Source organism: Bombus terrestris, chromosome 4, assembly GCF_910591885.1.
Source record: "Bombus terrestris chromosome 4, iyBomTerr1.2, whole genome shotgun sequence".
Taxonomy (NCBI): domain Eukaryota; kingdom Metazoa; phylum Arthropoda; class Insecta; order Hymenoptera; family Apidae; genus Bombus; species Bombus terrestris.
Genome location: NC_063272.1, coordinates 14,391,542 through 14,410,732, shown reverse-complemented (window position 1 = coordinate 14,410,732; position 19,191 = coordinate 14,391,542). Strand labels below are relative to the sequence as shown.

The window sequence follows — 19,191 nt, the reverse complement described above, 5'->3', positions numbered from 1 at the left end:
TTAAACTTTCAAATAAAATATCATTTAAGGGTCGATTTACTTCCAAAATCTTTCCTGACATTGGTCTCGCGAAGATTTACAGGCAAATAACAATTTGTAGATGTAGATTTTCGCAAGACACGGAAAGCCCATTTGGAATCTTCGTGTGCCTGAGAAAGAAAAAAAAAATTTACAACGCCCTTACGCTTGATCCTCTATGTCAGGGACGCAAATTTGTTTTTTTTTTTCGTTTTTTTTATTTGCTTCTTTTACCGACGAGGTTGTTCTCTAGTTTTACGACTTAATGACTCCTCCGAGCGATGAGGCATTCCGAAATTCCAATGAACTGCGCCGTAGTTGTTCCCTTTTTCCTTTTCTTTTCTTTTTTTTCTCCCTTATTCTTCTCTTTGTTACCAAACACCCTTCATTTTGACGAAAGGGCTGAGAGAATAACCAGCAATGGAATTTACGCTCTGGACTACGCTCATAGTCGTTCATACTTCATAGTACTGTTTGCCGTCTTCGTTCCATCACCAAAATACCAAAGAAAATCCTAAGCATACACAGTGAAGTTGTTTTCGTGTGAACTCCATGTATTCTAGTGAAATTTTAGTTAATGTCCGGCAACATATTATTTATATGAATTATTCATAATATAAAGTTCTGCAATTACTGAGATTATCTATTCCTCGACAACTTCATACAAACGGAGTTCCACCATAAAGTAATAACGTTATCCTTAATAATTATCCCTAATTAACATCTTCGAACAACTAAGCTCCTATTGCTGTCATATACAGTCGTTAGAACCTTTCTCAAATTAAAAGGGTAGGACAATTGTACGAGCGTCGAAAACCGGGGCGATAGGAAGAGGGAAGAACGTTTCTATAATTCAGCACTGTAGCTGGCGAGACGTGGATCGTTCGGGATCGAGGATCAGGGGCGGATAATGTATGTACCCTCTGTCGAACACGGCGAGAGAGAAGAGTGCTCTAGAGAGTGGCACGTACCAGATCTCTGTCTCCTCGCCTCTCTCTCTTCTTCACACTGGTATTGCGGAGGGTTTGCGGGGGTGCACCTCCACGGGCCAGCTGAGAAGAGGGGCAGCGCTGACCAACGCGAACAGACAGCTCTTGGCTCACCAGTAGACAAGTTGCCCCCGGCAAGCCAACTTGGGGTACCCCTGGTTTTTTTCAAATATATCAACTACTCACGGAGAACTCAAGTTTTACACAACTTAGTCGATTATTCCACAACCTAGTCTCGATTTCGATAGTGAATTGGTGAAAGCTTCTTTCTCTGTGGAGTTGGGATCGAACATCAAAGGTCAGAAGTTTTGTTCGCATATTTAATTATTGAAGGTTCTTTTGTGTGAAATAAATTACGAAGTACGACGTGTTATTGAAGAAGAAGTTCGCTACTGATGAGACGAGAAATACGTAGTTCACGGGAAGATTAGTATTGCACAGGGATTATCTCAAAAGATTTCTAATGGTTGTGGGAATCTATCAATTTGGAAGCAAGAGGAAGATGCACGCAGACACAAAACCGACCTTTCCAATACGTAAGCATTTTAAACATTCTCCTTCCTCATGGAAGAGAGAAGATTGTTTCTTACACATGGTGTTACAAATGGTGTTACAAATTACAATGGTACAAATATTTCTGTAATAATTCGACTAGGGTTCGATTTTGTTGCAATGGAGCTACTTGGCTCCACTTCGTTGGGGTTCTTAGAGACCCATATCGTATTCCATTAATGTGAGTGATAATACCAGCATCTAGTTTGGAGAAATTTTATGGAAAACTATCAAGTCCCGCATGGAGCAACGTGTTCTTTAAAATTAGTCTCTGCTCGATGCTTTTTGTGTTATGGTGTATTTTTATCGTTGTTTATTTCTCTGCCCTTATCATGTTAATATTACATGTGTTTAATTCATCGTTTATCAATTGCATTATCGAATACAGTTTCGTATGTGTACATATGTGAAAAGAAATACAAAGGACGCGTGTTGGAGTTCCTTCTGTTGGGGTATGAAATGCAAAACCAACCCCCTTTCTGTGATTAGACCAGCGTGCAGCGATTGGGGTTGCTTTTAGGTCGAGAAGGGATGCTCCCGCCATTTTAAAGTCCCCACCCCCTTCGTTTATAGTAGCTTCTGCTAGCCCCATACGCTTCAGATTATCGGCGGACGCACTCGAATTCCATTCTGTCGTCCCTTCGACTCCGTATCCTTTTACCTACAGTATCACCTCTTCTACTCGATTCTATTCGTAGATTGTTTCTTTTTCGATTATTGATCGTCGAATCTGCACATAATTCAAGAACGAAGTTTGTAATTTATATAGATTGGTTCGATACTTAATTTCCTAGGGTAATAGAAACTGTGCAGTGGGCGTATGCTAATCGAACCGTGGATTCATAAATTTTCATGAAATATCGGCGAGCACTTGCGGTGATTCCCCGCTAAGCTCATAATGATGTTTTAATAGGATTATAGCGCGATAAGTCGAACGTCAGTCACGCTTTGCATTATCGGCGGATTTCTCGCGCGCCTTCATCGATTTCGTGCAAGCAGAATGCACGCAAATACGATCGTTCCACTGTCCCACTAATGCAAAATAAAAAATTGCAAAACGCTATCTTTCTCACTCTCTATATTCACGAACTAAAAGGCGTATACATTTCACTCGAGTTTCATTATGAAATTATCGCACGATATCGAAGAAGTTTTCTTCAAATTTTTTTTCTTGAACCTTTTCCGAAATCTCTCTAAGGAAATAAATTCTTGTCTAACTACTTATATCTATTTTACGGATAACACTCTTTGGTAGAGACCAAGATCGATATAAATGAACAAACGATTAACGATTAGTAGTATGTCACATGTAGCGCGGAAATGGAGACGAATACGTACAACGTTTGTGACATGTTTCCTAAACACTAACGGCGACTCGAGAGAGAAGGCCATTAGCTACTTAGTGGAATAATTTCGAAGAAAAGTTAAGGGCGAGTGCCGATAGATCCCACGGAAAATCTAATTAAATCGAGCCCGCAGAAAAACTGGTTTCATCGAGAGGTAGCTCGAACGAAACTCGGCTCGTAATCTTGGGAGGGCACCTTATCAGATCGTTATCAACCGATCTGACCGCGTTCCTGCTTCTGGGTTGGTCACGATCCCGGGGTCCAATGGCCCTCATACCTTCCCACTCCTCTATCCCTCTCGTGGATGCGGGTCTTACTTACGTACAGTACCTTAATTAAGCGTTATGACTCGAATTCCTTGTTAAGCGAACACGTAGCCTCCCCTTGTAGCGCACTCGACCAGATCCTCCTCGAGTTTCGTACAAATTTGTGGCCGTGTTACTCGAACGGTTCGCCTGCCCCGTGAACCAACCGCGTTCGATGCTTTTCATTATAAGCTAAACCTTTAATTATGTACATATATGTTGTTTCAGTTAGGAAAATTAGTATCTTTTCTCGCGATTAACGTTTCGGTTATTTCTAAACGCGAAGAGATAATGGCTAAATCGTAATCGAGTTGGAGGAAGAAAAATCGAAAGAAAGTCGAGGATTAATAGAGACAAATAGAATTTGAGGGCACTTTGGTCTTTCCTTAGCACAGCCAGAAAATAATATTTCTCGTTGAGCCGTCAGTAGCAAAATGGCGCTCGAATTAATTAATTACACGTTCACCAGGACTGGTAGGTAACTCGATTTCGCGCAATTGAGTTGTTGGTTCGGAGGCGGGCATCCGGCGGCCCCCTTGACTTACCTACGTTTCCTCTCGGCTGTTTCCCGCTTCCAAGTCGTCGGCATTATCGATATTTGCACGCTACGATAATTATCGAGGCTTGAGATCTCTCCTCACGCCTCGATGGCGCGCCGTTTTAATTCGCCCCTCTTGTGTTCCACGGCTATATCCGTAACCGTCGGGGCTCTACGGTGGCGTTTTTTGAAAAATTGCGGATATTCATCATTAAGACAGTTCATTTGCCAATAATTCAGTCCTGAACGAATGCGGACAGTATAAAGTTGTTAAACTACGATAACGCTTTTCAACGTCTCCAACAAAACGAATTCGCGAATTATTTATGACTGTTTAAGACGTGAAATTTAATTGCAACGATGTCTTGATAATGCAAGCTTAACCTTCATCTCTGTCTTAATATAATAAATATTCGGTTGGATGTAAAAAAGAACATCATTTCGTATACGCGAATCTCGAAACGTCACATCGGTATGCGATAATTACGATCATCGATGAAAATAGCTGGGGGCTTCTGTACAAAATGAAAAAAACATTCATACTGAAAGCTATGCTCTTTTATCTTGTTGCTCCTTATTTGTTGGACTTTCTATTCTCTCTCGCCCCCCCCCCCCTCCACTCTGCTCCGTGTGTATATATACAGCTGGCTCGACAGTGCCAGAAGCACTCCTGTTGGATATAATATATCGTCCGGATTAGCGGAGCCCTCTTATTGTTTTCCACTCTTGCGAGGATCTGCTTCAGCCGCCCCTAGCTTCGAAGCGTATTCTCGCGTTTCTTTCCCCTCCCTCTACCCTGAAATGGTGCGCTCGCGTCCTTAGTTATAACTTAATTACAAGAAAAGCTGCTCGTACCGGCAGACCGGCTGCCTCGATGCGATATATATTAGATTTCCCGTCGTTAGAAACTTTTTCCGCCGAGAAATTATATCCTGAAAAGGGGGTGAAGATGTAGACGATTGGAGAACGAGGTTGGCTCTGGACCAGACATTCGAACATCTATTAAATCAACCGTTCAACTTCTTTTACTGTCGCAGAATATCCGAAACAGATATGAAACGCGTAGAACTTTAATTTTATTCTTCAGGGTCGCTTAAATTTTACTGTATTATAAATTACACGATAGAATAGACGGTAGAATAGTCTGAATGACCAGCCGATGCGTAATCCCGTCGATTAAATTTCTATTTCAAAATCTCAGACGTCGGACACGAGGCGATAATTCCAAGTTGCCTGGACGAGAGACGTAACGTCATAGTTGTATCGAGTTGAGGATCGGGGGCCGATATTTAAGATGTACATACGCCGCACTCACGGCAAACCTCTCTAATTACCGCGTAATTATGAGCATCAACGCGGACGGCCGTTCTTCTTGGTAGCTTGTAACGCGACCAACAACCACGATAGGGTCGTGTCGTAATCGTCAGGACTAGGGAGAGGTAGCCATGTCGCTGTCGCGGCTATTGTGCCAATTAAGGCGAATTTCTGTCGTTATTATTTTTCAATGGATTACACACGCGTCTCCCTGCATTTGCATTCGATGAATATTTCATTCGCCATGGGGCAGGATGTTTCGCGACACGGAAAACGACGGTTAATTAATCGAACGTGCAGGATAGATTCGACGTGTATACGAAAGTACTCGCTTAACAGAGTGCATTTACTAGATGGGAGATAAAGGCTGCGTGTTTTGGAAGCATCGATACGTCGCGGCATAAAAGAGTCAATTCTGAAATTGGGTTCAAGGTGCAACGTTGTTAACGAGCGAACAGCTGCAACTTTGCGGTGCCGACTCTACATCGAGGCAAATTCCCAAAAGGGCACCGTACGTACAATTTAGTTTAGAAATTGAGACGAGAAATCCTTTGTTTCGGCAACAGTCCTGCATGTAAACACTCTACCATCATCTTTTCCTCTAATCAAAAGCTCATTAGTCAGCATACAGCATGCGTTCACGAGATCTGATCGCGACGAATCCGCCACCCGGGTGTCGTCTAGAGTCACGGTTATTTCTTTTTCTGCTCGCACGTAGCTTCGGTCTCGATTGCTCCCGGCCGAGGCGTTTCCCTGACGAATAAGTCGACTCCATTACCTCGCCGCGTGAAGCACTTACGTTCGCCCCTGTCTCTCCTCGTCGCGCCGGATGCTTCCTCCCGCGGTGGCCACGGAGTCGCCTGGAAAACCATCCCCTCGGGCGTAAGGTCCGCGTACGCGTCCCTACGAGGCCGTTAATGGCCCCTCGTTCTCTCTTCTGGTCTACGTGCAACGAAATGTCGTCGCGCTACGACCCGACGGACGTGTCTGCACAGTTTCACGGTAATTCCAACGAAAATACTGTAATAAGAAAAGACGTGCGAAAGTGTTGGTTGTCCAGGGCCTCGATTCAACGATCGTTCTTTCCGTGATACGCGACGGGTTATGATTTGAGTTTAATAGGATGAGCGATCATACTTTGTATAAATTGGTTACCTTGAGAGAAAGTAGCGGGAGTTGGATTTGGATATCTGTACGAGGACCATGACTAGTTTAAGTCATATTAGTAACCGGTTATTATTTATGATTATAGAAATATTTAGTAACTTCAAATACTTTATCCTGTCATGTGGTAACAGGTTTCATAAAATTATTATAATAATGACGCCACAGTAGCGTCACCGGTCGTCAAGACTTTTTATTTCGGATTCCTTTGAATTCTATCCTACACACAAATCGAACAAACGATATCCAATGTCTAGTACTACGCTGTTTGGTATTGTTCGATAGCTAGTGGCAGCATAAAATTTAATCAACAAAGTGGTTTCTTGCCAACAAGAGAATCGATAAATATAAATCTCTCTGCATGCACCGATACGTATAAGATCCAAATACTACACGTTATATACGTAAGTAACTACATTATTGCGTCCCGTAGGCCGGTCAAGCCTACCCACGGATCGCGTCGAATTAACTCGTCGTAAATTACGGCGCCATTTTCGAATTGCCACGGGCGAACGAGGCGGGAACCGGTGGATCTTGAGGAAGGGGTGCAAGATCAGGCGCGCGTGTCACAGAATGGAAAGCAATAAAAGAGGGGCCAAAGCTCTTTTATGCATCGAATGTGCGCCACGCGACCCCAACCCTTCTCCGATCATCCTCATCAATTTCAAATAATTTCTCTGTGTCGCGACCATCTTTTTCTTCTCCCCTCTAACAGTGTGTCTATCGATGTTGTGTTTTTTTCTTTTTTTACCCTCCTCCGATGCATCTCGTTCGTTTGTCACGCCGTTAGAGTAGGGGCAAAAGAAACTAGCGACAGTTCACCCCCATCGAATCACGCGCGATCGTCTCGTAAGCAATTATTCCATGATCCGTCAGTTTCGTCGCAGGATTAGGCGTTTCGAGGACGATTATCGACCGATGATGGATCGACCGATGCCTGAAAGCCGCCTACAGGGCATCGGGATCATTTAATTGGATGGAACGCAGTTGGGACGGTTTCCGCACCCGTATAACGCTCGTTGCGCTTCGCGGAAACGGAGGGACAAGCGAGAGCGTTGCCAGAGTAGAAATCCAGATGAAACATCGTGGCTTCCTGGAAACCCTCGCTGGAGGAAACGATCTGGCTGGCCTTTATAAAGGTATACCTCGAAATGGTTCTGGCCACGCGGTGAACGCGTCCATGGATACTTGTTTCTTGTGCCTTGTTACCTGGTTCAATCAAGGAGATAATATGCAGGATTTTACCTCTGCACTCTGTGGGATCATCTGCTTATTTAGCAACGGGTTGCGTTGAATATTATACAAGTCGTTTTCTTGATTATAATGTTTTCTCTTGCAAATACTAAATACTACTGTCAACAACCATTTTTCACTCGCTTCTACATGTATCGCAGAATTCACGAATCTTCGAGAACTCTATCATTGCGCTTAGCGAAGATTTCGCACCAGAATGGGTCCACCCGAAACCACATTCTCCAGAATTTCTTTTTAAAACGTCAACTTAATCGGGATTAATTAACACAAATTTCTTCAGTCCTAAGAAAACTAGCCAAAGACAAAACCGACGACAATTAGGCGCCGACGATTATTTTTATCCTCGCAAGGTCGGAGTCGAGACGGTTTTCAAAGTCACCGGAGGCCACGTTAGCGGCGGGCGTCATGGAACCGGGGGTTGCAACCCTTTCGCGGGTGGAGCAAGTCTCATAATAAGAGAGAATGCCCGCAACCACCCTGTATGCTCGCAGGGGTCCGTTGGACAAGGCGGTTGCCATGGAGACGGAAGATCAAGTGGGCAGAGGGGCGGCGTGGCGGGTTGAGAGGGGCGGAGGGACACGGGGGTGGGTTGATTTCTTCATAACGGCCGCCATTATCGCGCCCTCCAACAGTGCTTTCCCTCCTTCTCCTCCTCCTCCTCATTATGTCCTGGGGCGGAAGGGAATATTCTTGTTTTAAAAATAATCGCCGCCAGCCGGCTCGCGAATGGCGCCGTTTGTAATTGGAAAAAGTCTCGGCTCACGTACAAGAACGCTGTTTCCAACGCGCATTTCTTCCCCTATCTGTCTCTCTTTCGTTCCCTTCCCTCTTTTACTCTACGCTTTTCTCTTTCCTTCTACCCTTTCTTTCGTCTCGTCTGGCTACTTCTCCTTCTTTTTCTCGAACTTTCCGGTTGCCGCGGATTAGGATTTTTCTCGCGGTAAAGGGGACGCTCGTTCACCCGGTTATCTTGACGAACGGGGGATTCTGCAGCAAATGGAACCAGGACCTTCCTAAATTTTTATTTCCATGCATTATCTTAATACCGCACCGTTGGAACTCTCAAAGTTCGGAAATCGTCAATGGGATTAACGAAGAATAGCGTCCCAATGTTTGCTCGTTAGATCAATTTTATCGAGGAGGAAGCTCGCCCAACAATCGGCTGTCGCTTGGTCACCAAAAAGAGACACGATCAAATCTGTTCGACTAGCTTTGAACGATCCAGCAGCGATTTCTCATCGCTATTCAAGCCCGTTACGGCGGCACGATTCTCCCTGCTGTATTCACGCTGAGAACGTGGTTTCCATATCCAACGTCTCGGTGCATACGTATTACAAGATGGTTCTTAAAAATTGATGAGAGGGCCGACACCACGCAAACTAGACGTATCCAGATCCCGCATCTGGTATTCATGGTGCTGCTTCGATGAGAGAACGACGAGCGGAAGGAGGATATTTGGCGTGACCCAGGCGTGAGAAGAAAAAAAAACAACATATAACGTGAAGAAGCCGGGAAAACGCGTGTTCGCTGTGAATTCAGTGCGATTAGAATATATCGCGACGGGAATGGTCGAGTGCAATATCGTTCCCCGGAAACCGCAGCCTTGAAAGCCACCGTCCGCACGGTGGCGTAAGTGTGGGGGAGGGGGGGTGTGTGGTTAAACTACCGCAAAGCAACGAAATGTCAGCATTAATATTTCAACCGTCTCTTGTGCGCCGGCCAACGGTCGACTCTATGCTTATTACACTTATTGTATCGTGGCGTGGTTTAAATATTAAAATCTCGTTTTCCTTGGACGGAGAAACGCGGACACGCCGGAAGACCGCGTGGATTCAAGTCGATAGAGTCATCGAAACACGCCGGTCTTCATCGATAGACTCTTATTGAAGGATACTTGATTGGTTTTGTTCGAAAACATTTTAGATGGAAATTAAAATAGTTATTGTAATGATCAATATCTCAAGCTTCCTTTCGCACTCCTTCTATATTCTATATTCTATATTCATTTAAATATTTTATATAATGTTTATATTCAAGTTGAAACACTATCTAAAGTAATAATATTGCATCGTATTATTACGAGGTCTTTCTAATTTTATTAAAACACTTTGATAAATCCTTACTTGATACGATATATAAATTAATTAAATTAATTCTCGTGGTATTCCATTTGAAACGTCTACCTCAATAAAAATATCAAATCTGTATTTACAAGCTACTTTCATAAGATTTAATATAATTAATGATTACTGACGATAAGACGCAACAGCATCCGTAACTTGAGGATAAAATTACAACAATATTATTAACATCCATCGTACATTGCTTCGAGACGCCAAAGTAATAGTTACATATTTAATATCATTTTCTTCGATTAATATATCCAAAGCGAATAAAGCCTTCGATTATTATCTTACCCATCAATCGAACATGAATACAGTCATCGAAATGTGCTGTTCAACCCCAATCAACCCCATCGGGGATCAATCCACCGCGTATATCCTACAATCGATTCTGCCGTTACATTATTTCGCGGCGGCCGTTGACTGGACACAATCGAGCCGTAGTAATCGCGTTGTTTCGATAGTGCTTCTGGCCGCGAGCGTTCTTCGACAGCCGGTGGAAGTCCGTCGAGTTCACCTGTCCGCGGCTAGCTGTCGGCTAGCTGTACAGGTGTCTCGTCCACGTAACTCGAGTGAATGGGAATATGTACGTGCACGAGAGGTGGCACTCCGCGAGAGCCTCGCGCACGGCTGACCTTTATGAATACTAAGGGAGAAGGGGTTGCAGCCGCAGACACGCGATTCCAAGCCTGTCATAAGGCGATCCTGTCGAATTAATAAATGACCGGCTTGACTGTTATCCGTTTGTGGTGAATACGGATATCTCGATGAGCAAATGTCGAGCTGGGTGAATGCTCGAAATTTTCGATAAAAAATTCATGACTACGAGGGATGGAAGATTGTGATTTTAGTATAAATAAAGGAATGAACAAGAAAATTGTATTATTCACAAATCTCTCTTACTAAATGTTGACTTTATTATTTTATTAAATATTAAAAAAAAATTTTTTTTAATGATACCGATTTGCGTAAAATAGTTTATGACAACAGACCGAAATATTGCGGTATTCGCCGGTTACAAGTTAATTTTAAAGACTAAATAATTTTTCTTCTCATACTATTTTAGAGAGTATAGTATATAGTTCTTGTAAATGATCAGTCGTGTGTTTACGCAGTCGTAAACGACCTAGAAAAAGATGGTGGTAAGATGAACGTGTTTAGAACCCAATTCGACGATCGGACCTGTAAATACTGTATAGGTGCATGTGCAAAGGTAACAGCTTTATAACGCCCGGGAGACTTCCCACGAATGCCCTCGAATTTATCGAAGTTCGTTCCCTTTTAAACGTTTCAAAGGTTTCTGACGTTGATTAATCGTATCGAGAAATATTTTAATCCAACACGGGATCGTTCGATTTGCATGGTCACTGTAACTAAAAGTATCGATCGTCACGTTGATATTTATGGATCACAGCGATCGCTGATCAATTTGATTAACCTTTTCCTTTCGAATTGGCAAGGGACATCGCCCGGGGGCGTTCGTCGCGCTCTTTGTGACTAACGCGCCGTTGGAAAAAGTCGATGGACACGCGAACGAGGTCGTCGTTCATATTTAATGTAAGCGTGTGCCAGTTTCCAGTGGCAGTCCTTCGTTTAATAATGAAAATGCGCGCATCAAGGACCTCGCATTGTTCGTTTTCCAGACTTGCGCGCCGATGATCGTTAGACCGAGGCGCTCGCATTCCCGTTTCCTTTTTCAATCCGGTCACTCACAATTGTTTCAGTTCTTTGTAACTTATTCTAGCGATTACACTCGCCGTGATTATGTCCCCTTTCGTACTAATCTACGTTTTACCTGCTTCAGAAAATCCCAGAGAAACACGTTTATTCTATCGAAACTCTATTAAACTTCAGGGGGTACGTATTATTATATCTACCAATAAAAATCAACAGGGTAATCTTCGGCCTGTCTTTCGTAACTGTTGAAGTTTATCTCGGAATAAAGAGAAAAAATGCACGGATGAATGTATAATAGAAATATATTTCAGTATAAGTACAAATATAAGTACAATGTATGCTAGTCCAGATCAGCGTTACTTTAGAATAGAAGCCGAAGCTATGGGCCTATGGGTATATAATTACGAAGACTGACCCGTTTATACCCCAGTGCACTATATTTGCAAAGTTTGCTCCTATAAAAACCTATGAGGCTGAGAGGCCCTCCAAATTGATTTTGAGGTAAACGGTACTTAATGACTTCGAGAATTAAGAAAAACAAACATTACAGAACAGCTAAAGTTTTCCTAAAAGCGAGAATTACTTCACATCCTTCCTAAAACTCTACATGTTTGCAAACAATTACCTTTTAATCTCTTTCTTATTTCTCATACCTAACTTTTGTCGTAAATTATTTTTCGTAGTAATACTAAATATTAATATTAAGCTAACAATTTCCATCGATACTTGTTCAGGCTTAAACATTACGTTGCGACGTAATGTTTAATTCCAATATTACATTTCTCACGCTCGGTACGTACACGCGATACCCTTGTCCGTCATCTAGATAGCCTAATAAGTATCCTTTTCTCGCATTTTTTATCAAGTTTCCTTCTTTTCTCCAGCATGTTTTCTATGTATGTGTACAAAGCATTAAGTACTGAAACTTCTAAACTTTTCTAAACCTGGCAGTTTCCCATACCACAGTTCATAGCGTTTTATTGCCCTGTCTCATCGGCTCCGTCACGTTAATGACATGCATTGCGGTGTTTATGGCTTCGGCCCATAAAACCAACGGTAGATTTGTTTCGAATAAAGCATCGACCAGCTTGCCTCTACTACCGTTCTATTTTCCCTCCCTGCTACACCATTTTGTTCAGGAGTGTATGGGACGTTGATTGTATGTTTAAACCCCGTACTTCTTAGAAAACTTTCAACTTTTTTATTTTTAAATTCTTTCCCGCCATTGATATGAATTTCTTTGATTTTACGATTGAATTGATTTTCAACTTCTAGGCAAAAGGCTTTTAGTTTTTCAGTTACTTCTGACTTGTGTCGTAAGAAGTAAAAGTCTTTGCGAATTTTGAAAAATCATCATTAAACGTAAGAAAATAAAGTTTCTCGCCTTCCATAAGTGCACGTATATCTGTGTAAATTATTTCGCGGGATTTAATTGCGCGCTTAACTTTCTCGTGAAAACTCGACCCATGATGTTTCTCATACGCGCAACCTTCGCAGAAAAAGTTACTGTCATCTACAACTTCTATATTCCAATTCTTTAAAAATTTGCTAACGTGTCTGATGTTTTGGTGACTAAGCCGCTCGTGCCATAACTGCAATGAGTCCGCGTTTGACTCTGTTTTATTACCAAGATTGCAAAGTATAACGGTATAATAACTCGCATATCGATCTAGTACAACTTTCCGATGTCGGGACCTCTAGCGATTACTTTCCGGCTCTGTAAAAATATGCATTTTTCACTTTCTTTAAAATACTGAAATATCCTTCCTCTTCGCGGTTTAACGGAAAATAAATTTCTTTTCATACCTGGTACGTATAAAATATCGCGCATTGTACCTACTTACCATTTGATATTTATGACGGTTTCTACCTGGATATTTCCTTTGCCGCACGTATCCATAAAAGTACCATTACCGACCTGTATCTTTACTATTTTGCCGAATTTTTCGAAGACGCTGAATCATCCTTGTCGTTCCGTTATGTCTTCCAATGCTCCTGAGTCAATTAGCCAAATATTGTCGCTCACCATTCGTGTCGTTGAAGTGCTTCCTAGCAGACCAACTTTGCGGCGATCTTAATTTTGATTTTTGGACTGCCAGTTGTCTCTGCTGTTGTCCCTTTGATTGTTTCTAAAGCAATTCTTACTGGTGTAGTCTTTCCTTTTGCATGTAAGGTATCTAAAGCAATCTTTCTTTAGATTGCCAACCTTTTTACATTTAAATCAACTTGATCCTTGTTTCTCGTATTCGCTTCTGCTTACCTGCTTTTACTGTTCGCTATTGTCGTTATTGTCTTTCGTTACTAGTGCCACTGACGCTTGCTGATCGTCATCGTTTTTCCATCTGAACTCGTCCATTATCAGCCGGATAGTGGCTTTGTCTAACGTCTTCTTCTCACCACCCACCGAATCCTGCGCACTGTGAAAATGGTCAAACTTCTTTGGCAACGTTGTTAAAATACGTGTAATCAGCATTTTCTCGCCAATTTCACTCCCAAGAGCTTGCATCTTCTCTGACAGCTGCTCCAACTTTGACAAGTTATGTGCGGCACTTTCAGATTCTTCCCACTTAAAATCGGATAACTGCTTTTGGACCATACTTAGATTTTCATCCACCTTCATATCGCGCACTGCATTCAGCTTTTTCCACATTTCACGTGCTGTTGTGCAACTTAAAAGTAAATCTTAAAAATAAATCTACCGGTTTCCTTTTTACTGCGGCGACAGTCAATTTTCTCGCAGTCTCATCTGCCTTTAAAAACCTTTTACGGGCTTGAATGACGCAAATTTCCTTCGTTGATCGTGTCGTCATCTTCCTCCAAAAGTATACACATAATAAAGCGACACTGTTCTTGCACAAATTTTCTCTGCCACACAGCTTTTCAATCTTCACACTTGCTGATTCCATTTTTGTTTTATTTTTTTTCACACAACGCTCTTATTCACTTCACTTTGCACAATGCTTTACCACCTTACTAACTTCGCGTTTCTACTATACAATTCGCGGATGAATGTATAATAGAAATATATTTAAGTAAGTATACGTACAGTGTATGCTAGTCCAGATCCGCACGCTGGCAGCGTTACTTTACAATTGAGCTCCGAAGCTATGGCCCTATGGGTATTTGTATTATTAGGAAAATTAGCCTGTCTATACCCCGCTACCATCCTTGCAAGACTTGTGCGTAGAAAAGGCTGTAAGGCTATAAGTCCCTTCAAATTGATTTATGGCTAAGCAATATTCAATAGCTTCGAGAACTAAGAAAACTAAACACTAGAAAAGATGTAGAGTTTTTCTAAAAGTGAGAATCACCTCAATAGTAACCTGTGTTATTAGCTACATGGTTTCATTATACAATGTTTACATCACAATGACTACAACAAGTATTAACACACCATTGTATTCGTAATAGTATTTATACTTTACGTTAATTGATCATGTAGAAGCATATTAATTTTCGTATCATTCGCTAGTACTTTCATGCGACTACAAAAATTTAACCTGACAAAAGAATGCTTTACATTGGAAAATAAGGGCATGAGCCGAAATTTTTTCTAACATATATCGATTACCGAACGTTCTATCGAAATTCTGAATGTCTTAAACTTCAAAGAGCGTAAGCTGTTATATTCACGAATCGTCGCAGAATTCGATAATGTTTAATATCAAGATACTTCGATATCCCGAGGAAATTCGAGAAACACAAAAATCAGCAGGATACTCCTCACCCTATTGCTTCGATATGTCATCGTTAGAGCCTGCGTTATTTTCGAAGCCGTGGGTCGCGTAGATCCGACCGTATTTGCGCTGGGTTATCCGGCGGGCGTCACCGTATTGAAATGTCGCGTGTGTTGAGGAACGAAACGGTAGCGGAGGAAAGGTGGGATTATCTGAATACAGTCGTTTTCGGGGGTGAGTTGCGAGTCTCTGGAGGGTAGTAGGTGGCCGGCCAAGGCCTCTTCGGAACGATCCTTGCCTCCCTCGTGATCTATAGCGGTCATCTACGTTGCGAATTACCTCCATCTTCTTTCCACTGATCCTCTATATACGACTTAGAATAGATTATTTGAATATCGATCGATGATTCGTCCTATTTCTAAGAACAGCTAGAGAAGGGGACAGTCGTCTGACCATGTGTCGCCATGATTGGTCGTGTTTTAGCATAATTCGGCTGATTGATAACGGCTCCACTCCCGATACTATGTCTGAGATTGTATTTACGCGCTCCCCGATTTAATCAGCCCCGATGTGGGGGTACTGAGCGGATCTACTTCGAAATTATAGGGGCTAGAGAAGATGAACTCGTGCGTCGAGAAGATTCGAAGAAATTCTGGCGAGATCCAGCAGCTGATTAGCGAACTGACGTTCTCGCAGTCTCGTGAACCAGATGACGTTTGGCAAGGCATTCAGCTAAGTTCTGAATAAAAATTGGGTAATTGAATTTCTCAAACAAACTATGAATAATAATGAAACCTTGTTTCGATAAGTAAAGCTATTAGGATTCAAACAACTTGATGTCGGCAAATTCGCGCTAATAAAATGATTTCAAGTTATCATCTAATCTGTATGAAGCTTTCGGATAAACGATATTCGTCGAATAAATACCAAGGTCAAGTTAAATTTAAAAATCGAGACGCTCCTCGCAATTAGCAACAGCGATAAAAATTTCAAACGAGTAAGTAACGTCCAGTCCCAGGCTGGAACTTTTGACTCACAAGAGATCGGGAGGACGCATCGTTTATTAATTGCCGCGTGGATCTTTATGGGCAGATATCGCCGGTCGGGACAGGGCATGAGCTAACGCTCCCTACTCGCGGAAATTCTTTTTGGAATCGCATCTATCATTTTTACGAGAAAAAGGCGAAGTTTCCCCGGCGGCTTTATAACGCGACGTCACTAACGAGGCCCCGTTGCACTTTTTGTTGCAGCCAGCGACGCGCTCGGCCGAATCGATAAGGAGCCAGCCTCGCCGGAATCCATACAAGGTGAGTTTGCACAGAGTTTCATCGTCCGTCTGTCGTCCGCCTTAACCTCTTCTTCCTCTCTTCTTCTCTCTTCCTCTCTGTTCCTCTGTCCAGCGTTCTCTCTTCCGTACGAACCACCTTCGTCCTTTCCCCCTCTCCCCGTCGTCCAATCGCGATACGATTAACGTACCGAAGGGTTTAACCTTCGCCGATGGCAGGAACATAAATTTCACAAACGAATAATACGACACGGCGGAGTCTGAGCGAAAGGCTCAAGTATCGGCATTATAAATCCGCGTCGTTATTTCTTAGCCAGCTTTTTGCCCGGCACGACCGATCGGGCCGGGGCAACATCGTTTAATTGCAACGATCAGGCTTTTACATTGTGCGCCCCTTGCGGGCCGATGCGCCCGTGTACTCACAGAAAATCCGCCTCTGGAAAGGAAACCGGGGACACCGCTGATTGAGAAATTTTCAGAGACGACAAAGAAATGGAACGAGCCGCCGCCAGCGTCGCCGCGGACACGGACATTTTATTAATCGACCGACCGTGGAACGGGATCGGGCCCAATCGCGAAACCAGTCGTTCGAAAAGGATTCATCATCGTCCCGTGTCTCGTATCTTCTTCGTCGTTCCGCTTCGTGTCATATGGCCGGCTGTGTATCATACGATATACATATTTTACATTTTGTCTGTTAGCAAATTCTGAAGTAGGGTTTGTTAAATACGTGTGATTCCAGTTCGACTTATCGATCGTAATATTCTCAAATGAAGAAAATACCGTAACTAAAGAGAAGAGTGTTATCGCATCCAAAATTTTGAATCGCAAGTTAAAGCAAATCGAATTCGATATAACCCAATTTGAATTTTACCAAAAATTGGCAGAAAATTATCCATCTATCGTATTATCTAAATTTGTAGGACCTTATCGCATCTTGAAAGCTCCTTTCGTAAAATTCAAAATCGGTTGCCTTTCACGGAAGAATCACGCAACGTCCAAAAATTCCATCGTCAGTCCCATTTATAGAAACAGAACATTGTCGACGCTGCATCCTAAGGCTAATCCTTTTCCACGTAAAATATGTCGTAAAACCAATTACACTCTCTCGCTCACCGCCTACCAGAGGTAGCACAGTGGTTTTGTCATTTGCCTGGAAGAATTCTTTCGTGGCCTTTTAACTTGGAGCATTATCCGACAACCTTGGCTCGTTCTTCGGTCCAAGTATTCTTGGTCCGGATCGTAAAAAGGGTAGAATTCTCCCTAAAACGAACGAAGACGTCGTCGAAACCCTAAAGCTTGGCGAGATTTTTTCGGTAAATATTCGACAACCGATTGAAAGAACGTTTTTGAAAGGTTTTATCGTCTCGTCGAAAGACGATGGATGTTTGAGGCGGCAGCGTTTCTTCTCACGCGACAGCGGAAAGGGAATCGAGGATTCCAGCGGATAATTTAGGCTCGCGTGAGAGGCATCCCCCTGTTTCTGCGTGTGCATTTCTGCTGACCGTCAGTGTTCGTCTGGAAAACGCAGCTCGTCGGGGCTGTCACGTGTCGCGAAGTATAACACGTCGAGGATCGCGCCTTCAGAGAACGTAGCCGGTAATAACAGAGCCGGATCTTTAACGAGCCGGATCAGCGGCACGTTTCGCGCCCCTTTCGATGTACATTACGATCGGTCTGTCTTTGGGATGTCAAAGAAGCTCAGACATCGACGATGACGGTATCTTATTCGAACCGAGACGAATCTTGTCCTGAAACAAACATACCCGTCAAAATGACTTCAGAAGATTTCAAAGTCTTTCAATTATCTTGAAACTGTTAAAAATATACAAATGTTATACATAATAGGAGTTCGCGTTCGTGTAAGTGAATTCAGTCAGCAGATGGTAGCTTAAATTAGTTATTTCTCTCGTAGACAGTCTCAGGGTTCTTAAATTTTCCCTTGAAATCAGAAAAATGTGTACTTTAATTTTGCAAAATTTCATTGATGTAAAAATCGAGTTAGTTCCCGCTGGTCTCGTCAACGCACCCCTGTTTGTAAAACTAAAGAAGAAAAATAGTAATATACAGATCGGGCAGCTTCGTTCGGTTCCTCGGAACACTTCGCATCTCGTCGAAAGCGCTCGTCAGTCTCCACCGAAAAATAAGCATCAAGAACTGTGGATGTTAACAAAGCTTTGGAAGAGAGGCAAAAAATCAGCCCGGTTGTCCCGGACTCTCGGAAACGCTGAACCGGTCGTTACGAGCGAAAGAAGATTTCGAGGATCCTGCGAAGAGGGCCGCGAGTTCGGCACAATTCGTCCCCTGTATTTGTCTAGCGGAAGGAGACGAAAATCGAAAAAGAACGGGAACGATGGCGAAGCTAGTGGTCGTGAAACGAGAGAAGGAACGACGAGGGACACCATTGGCAACCTGTGTTTTACTTTATGGCATTTAGCCCCGATTGTTTGTCTTATTGCTATTAGCCTCCTTCAATTAGCAATTGTATCTTTAATGTCGATTCCGTGAATCGGTTTCGACCACGAAGAGCGGCCTCGACCAACCTTGGTGGCTCGAGGGGAGCCAGTAGGAGGAAATCGGGTGTCGAAGAGGGGATTCGAGCAGCAAGGTGGGAGAAGGGAACCACGGTTAGAGGGGGCATGTCATTAGGAGTCATTAATATCACGGACCTCTGTAATTTGACACACTTCCGATCGCCTAGCGCCACCACCGCCGCTCGCTCCATTTTTCTTCCTTCTCTTCTCCTTAAACCTGTCTATACACTTCCATCCACCCTTCGCTCTCGTTCGCTCCATCGTTCGTTCGTCTTTTGTTTGATTTCCTTCTACCTTGATCTCTTGGTTGGTGATCTGTTCGTCTTGAAGACTCTGATAAAGATCTCCGTGGGACCACCAAAGGGGCGAATCGAGAAGAAAAGATGTACGAGAATTTTCTCGATCTCTATCTATG

General features: G+C 42.9%; 1 protein-coding gene across 2 annotated transcripts in view; it reads left to right on the top strand.

Moving 5' to 3' along the window:
- Window positions 1–19,191, top strand: part of LOC100644394 (POU domain, class 2, transcription factor 2) — a 123,829-nt gene that overhangs the window by 79,645 nt on the left and 24,993 nt on the right. For both annotated transcript variants that reach the window (XM_012307915.3, XM_012307917.3), the window contains exon 4: window positions 16,208–16,264. In XM_012307915.3, coding sequence (XP_012163305.1) covers window positions 16,208–16,264 — 57 coding nt within the window. The remainder of the gene's footprint in view (window positions 1–16,207; window positions 16,265–19,191) is intronic.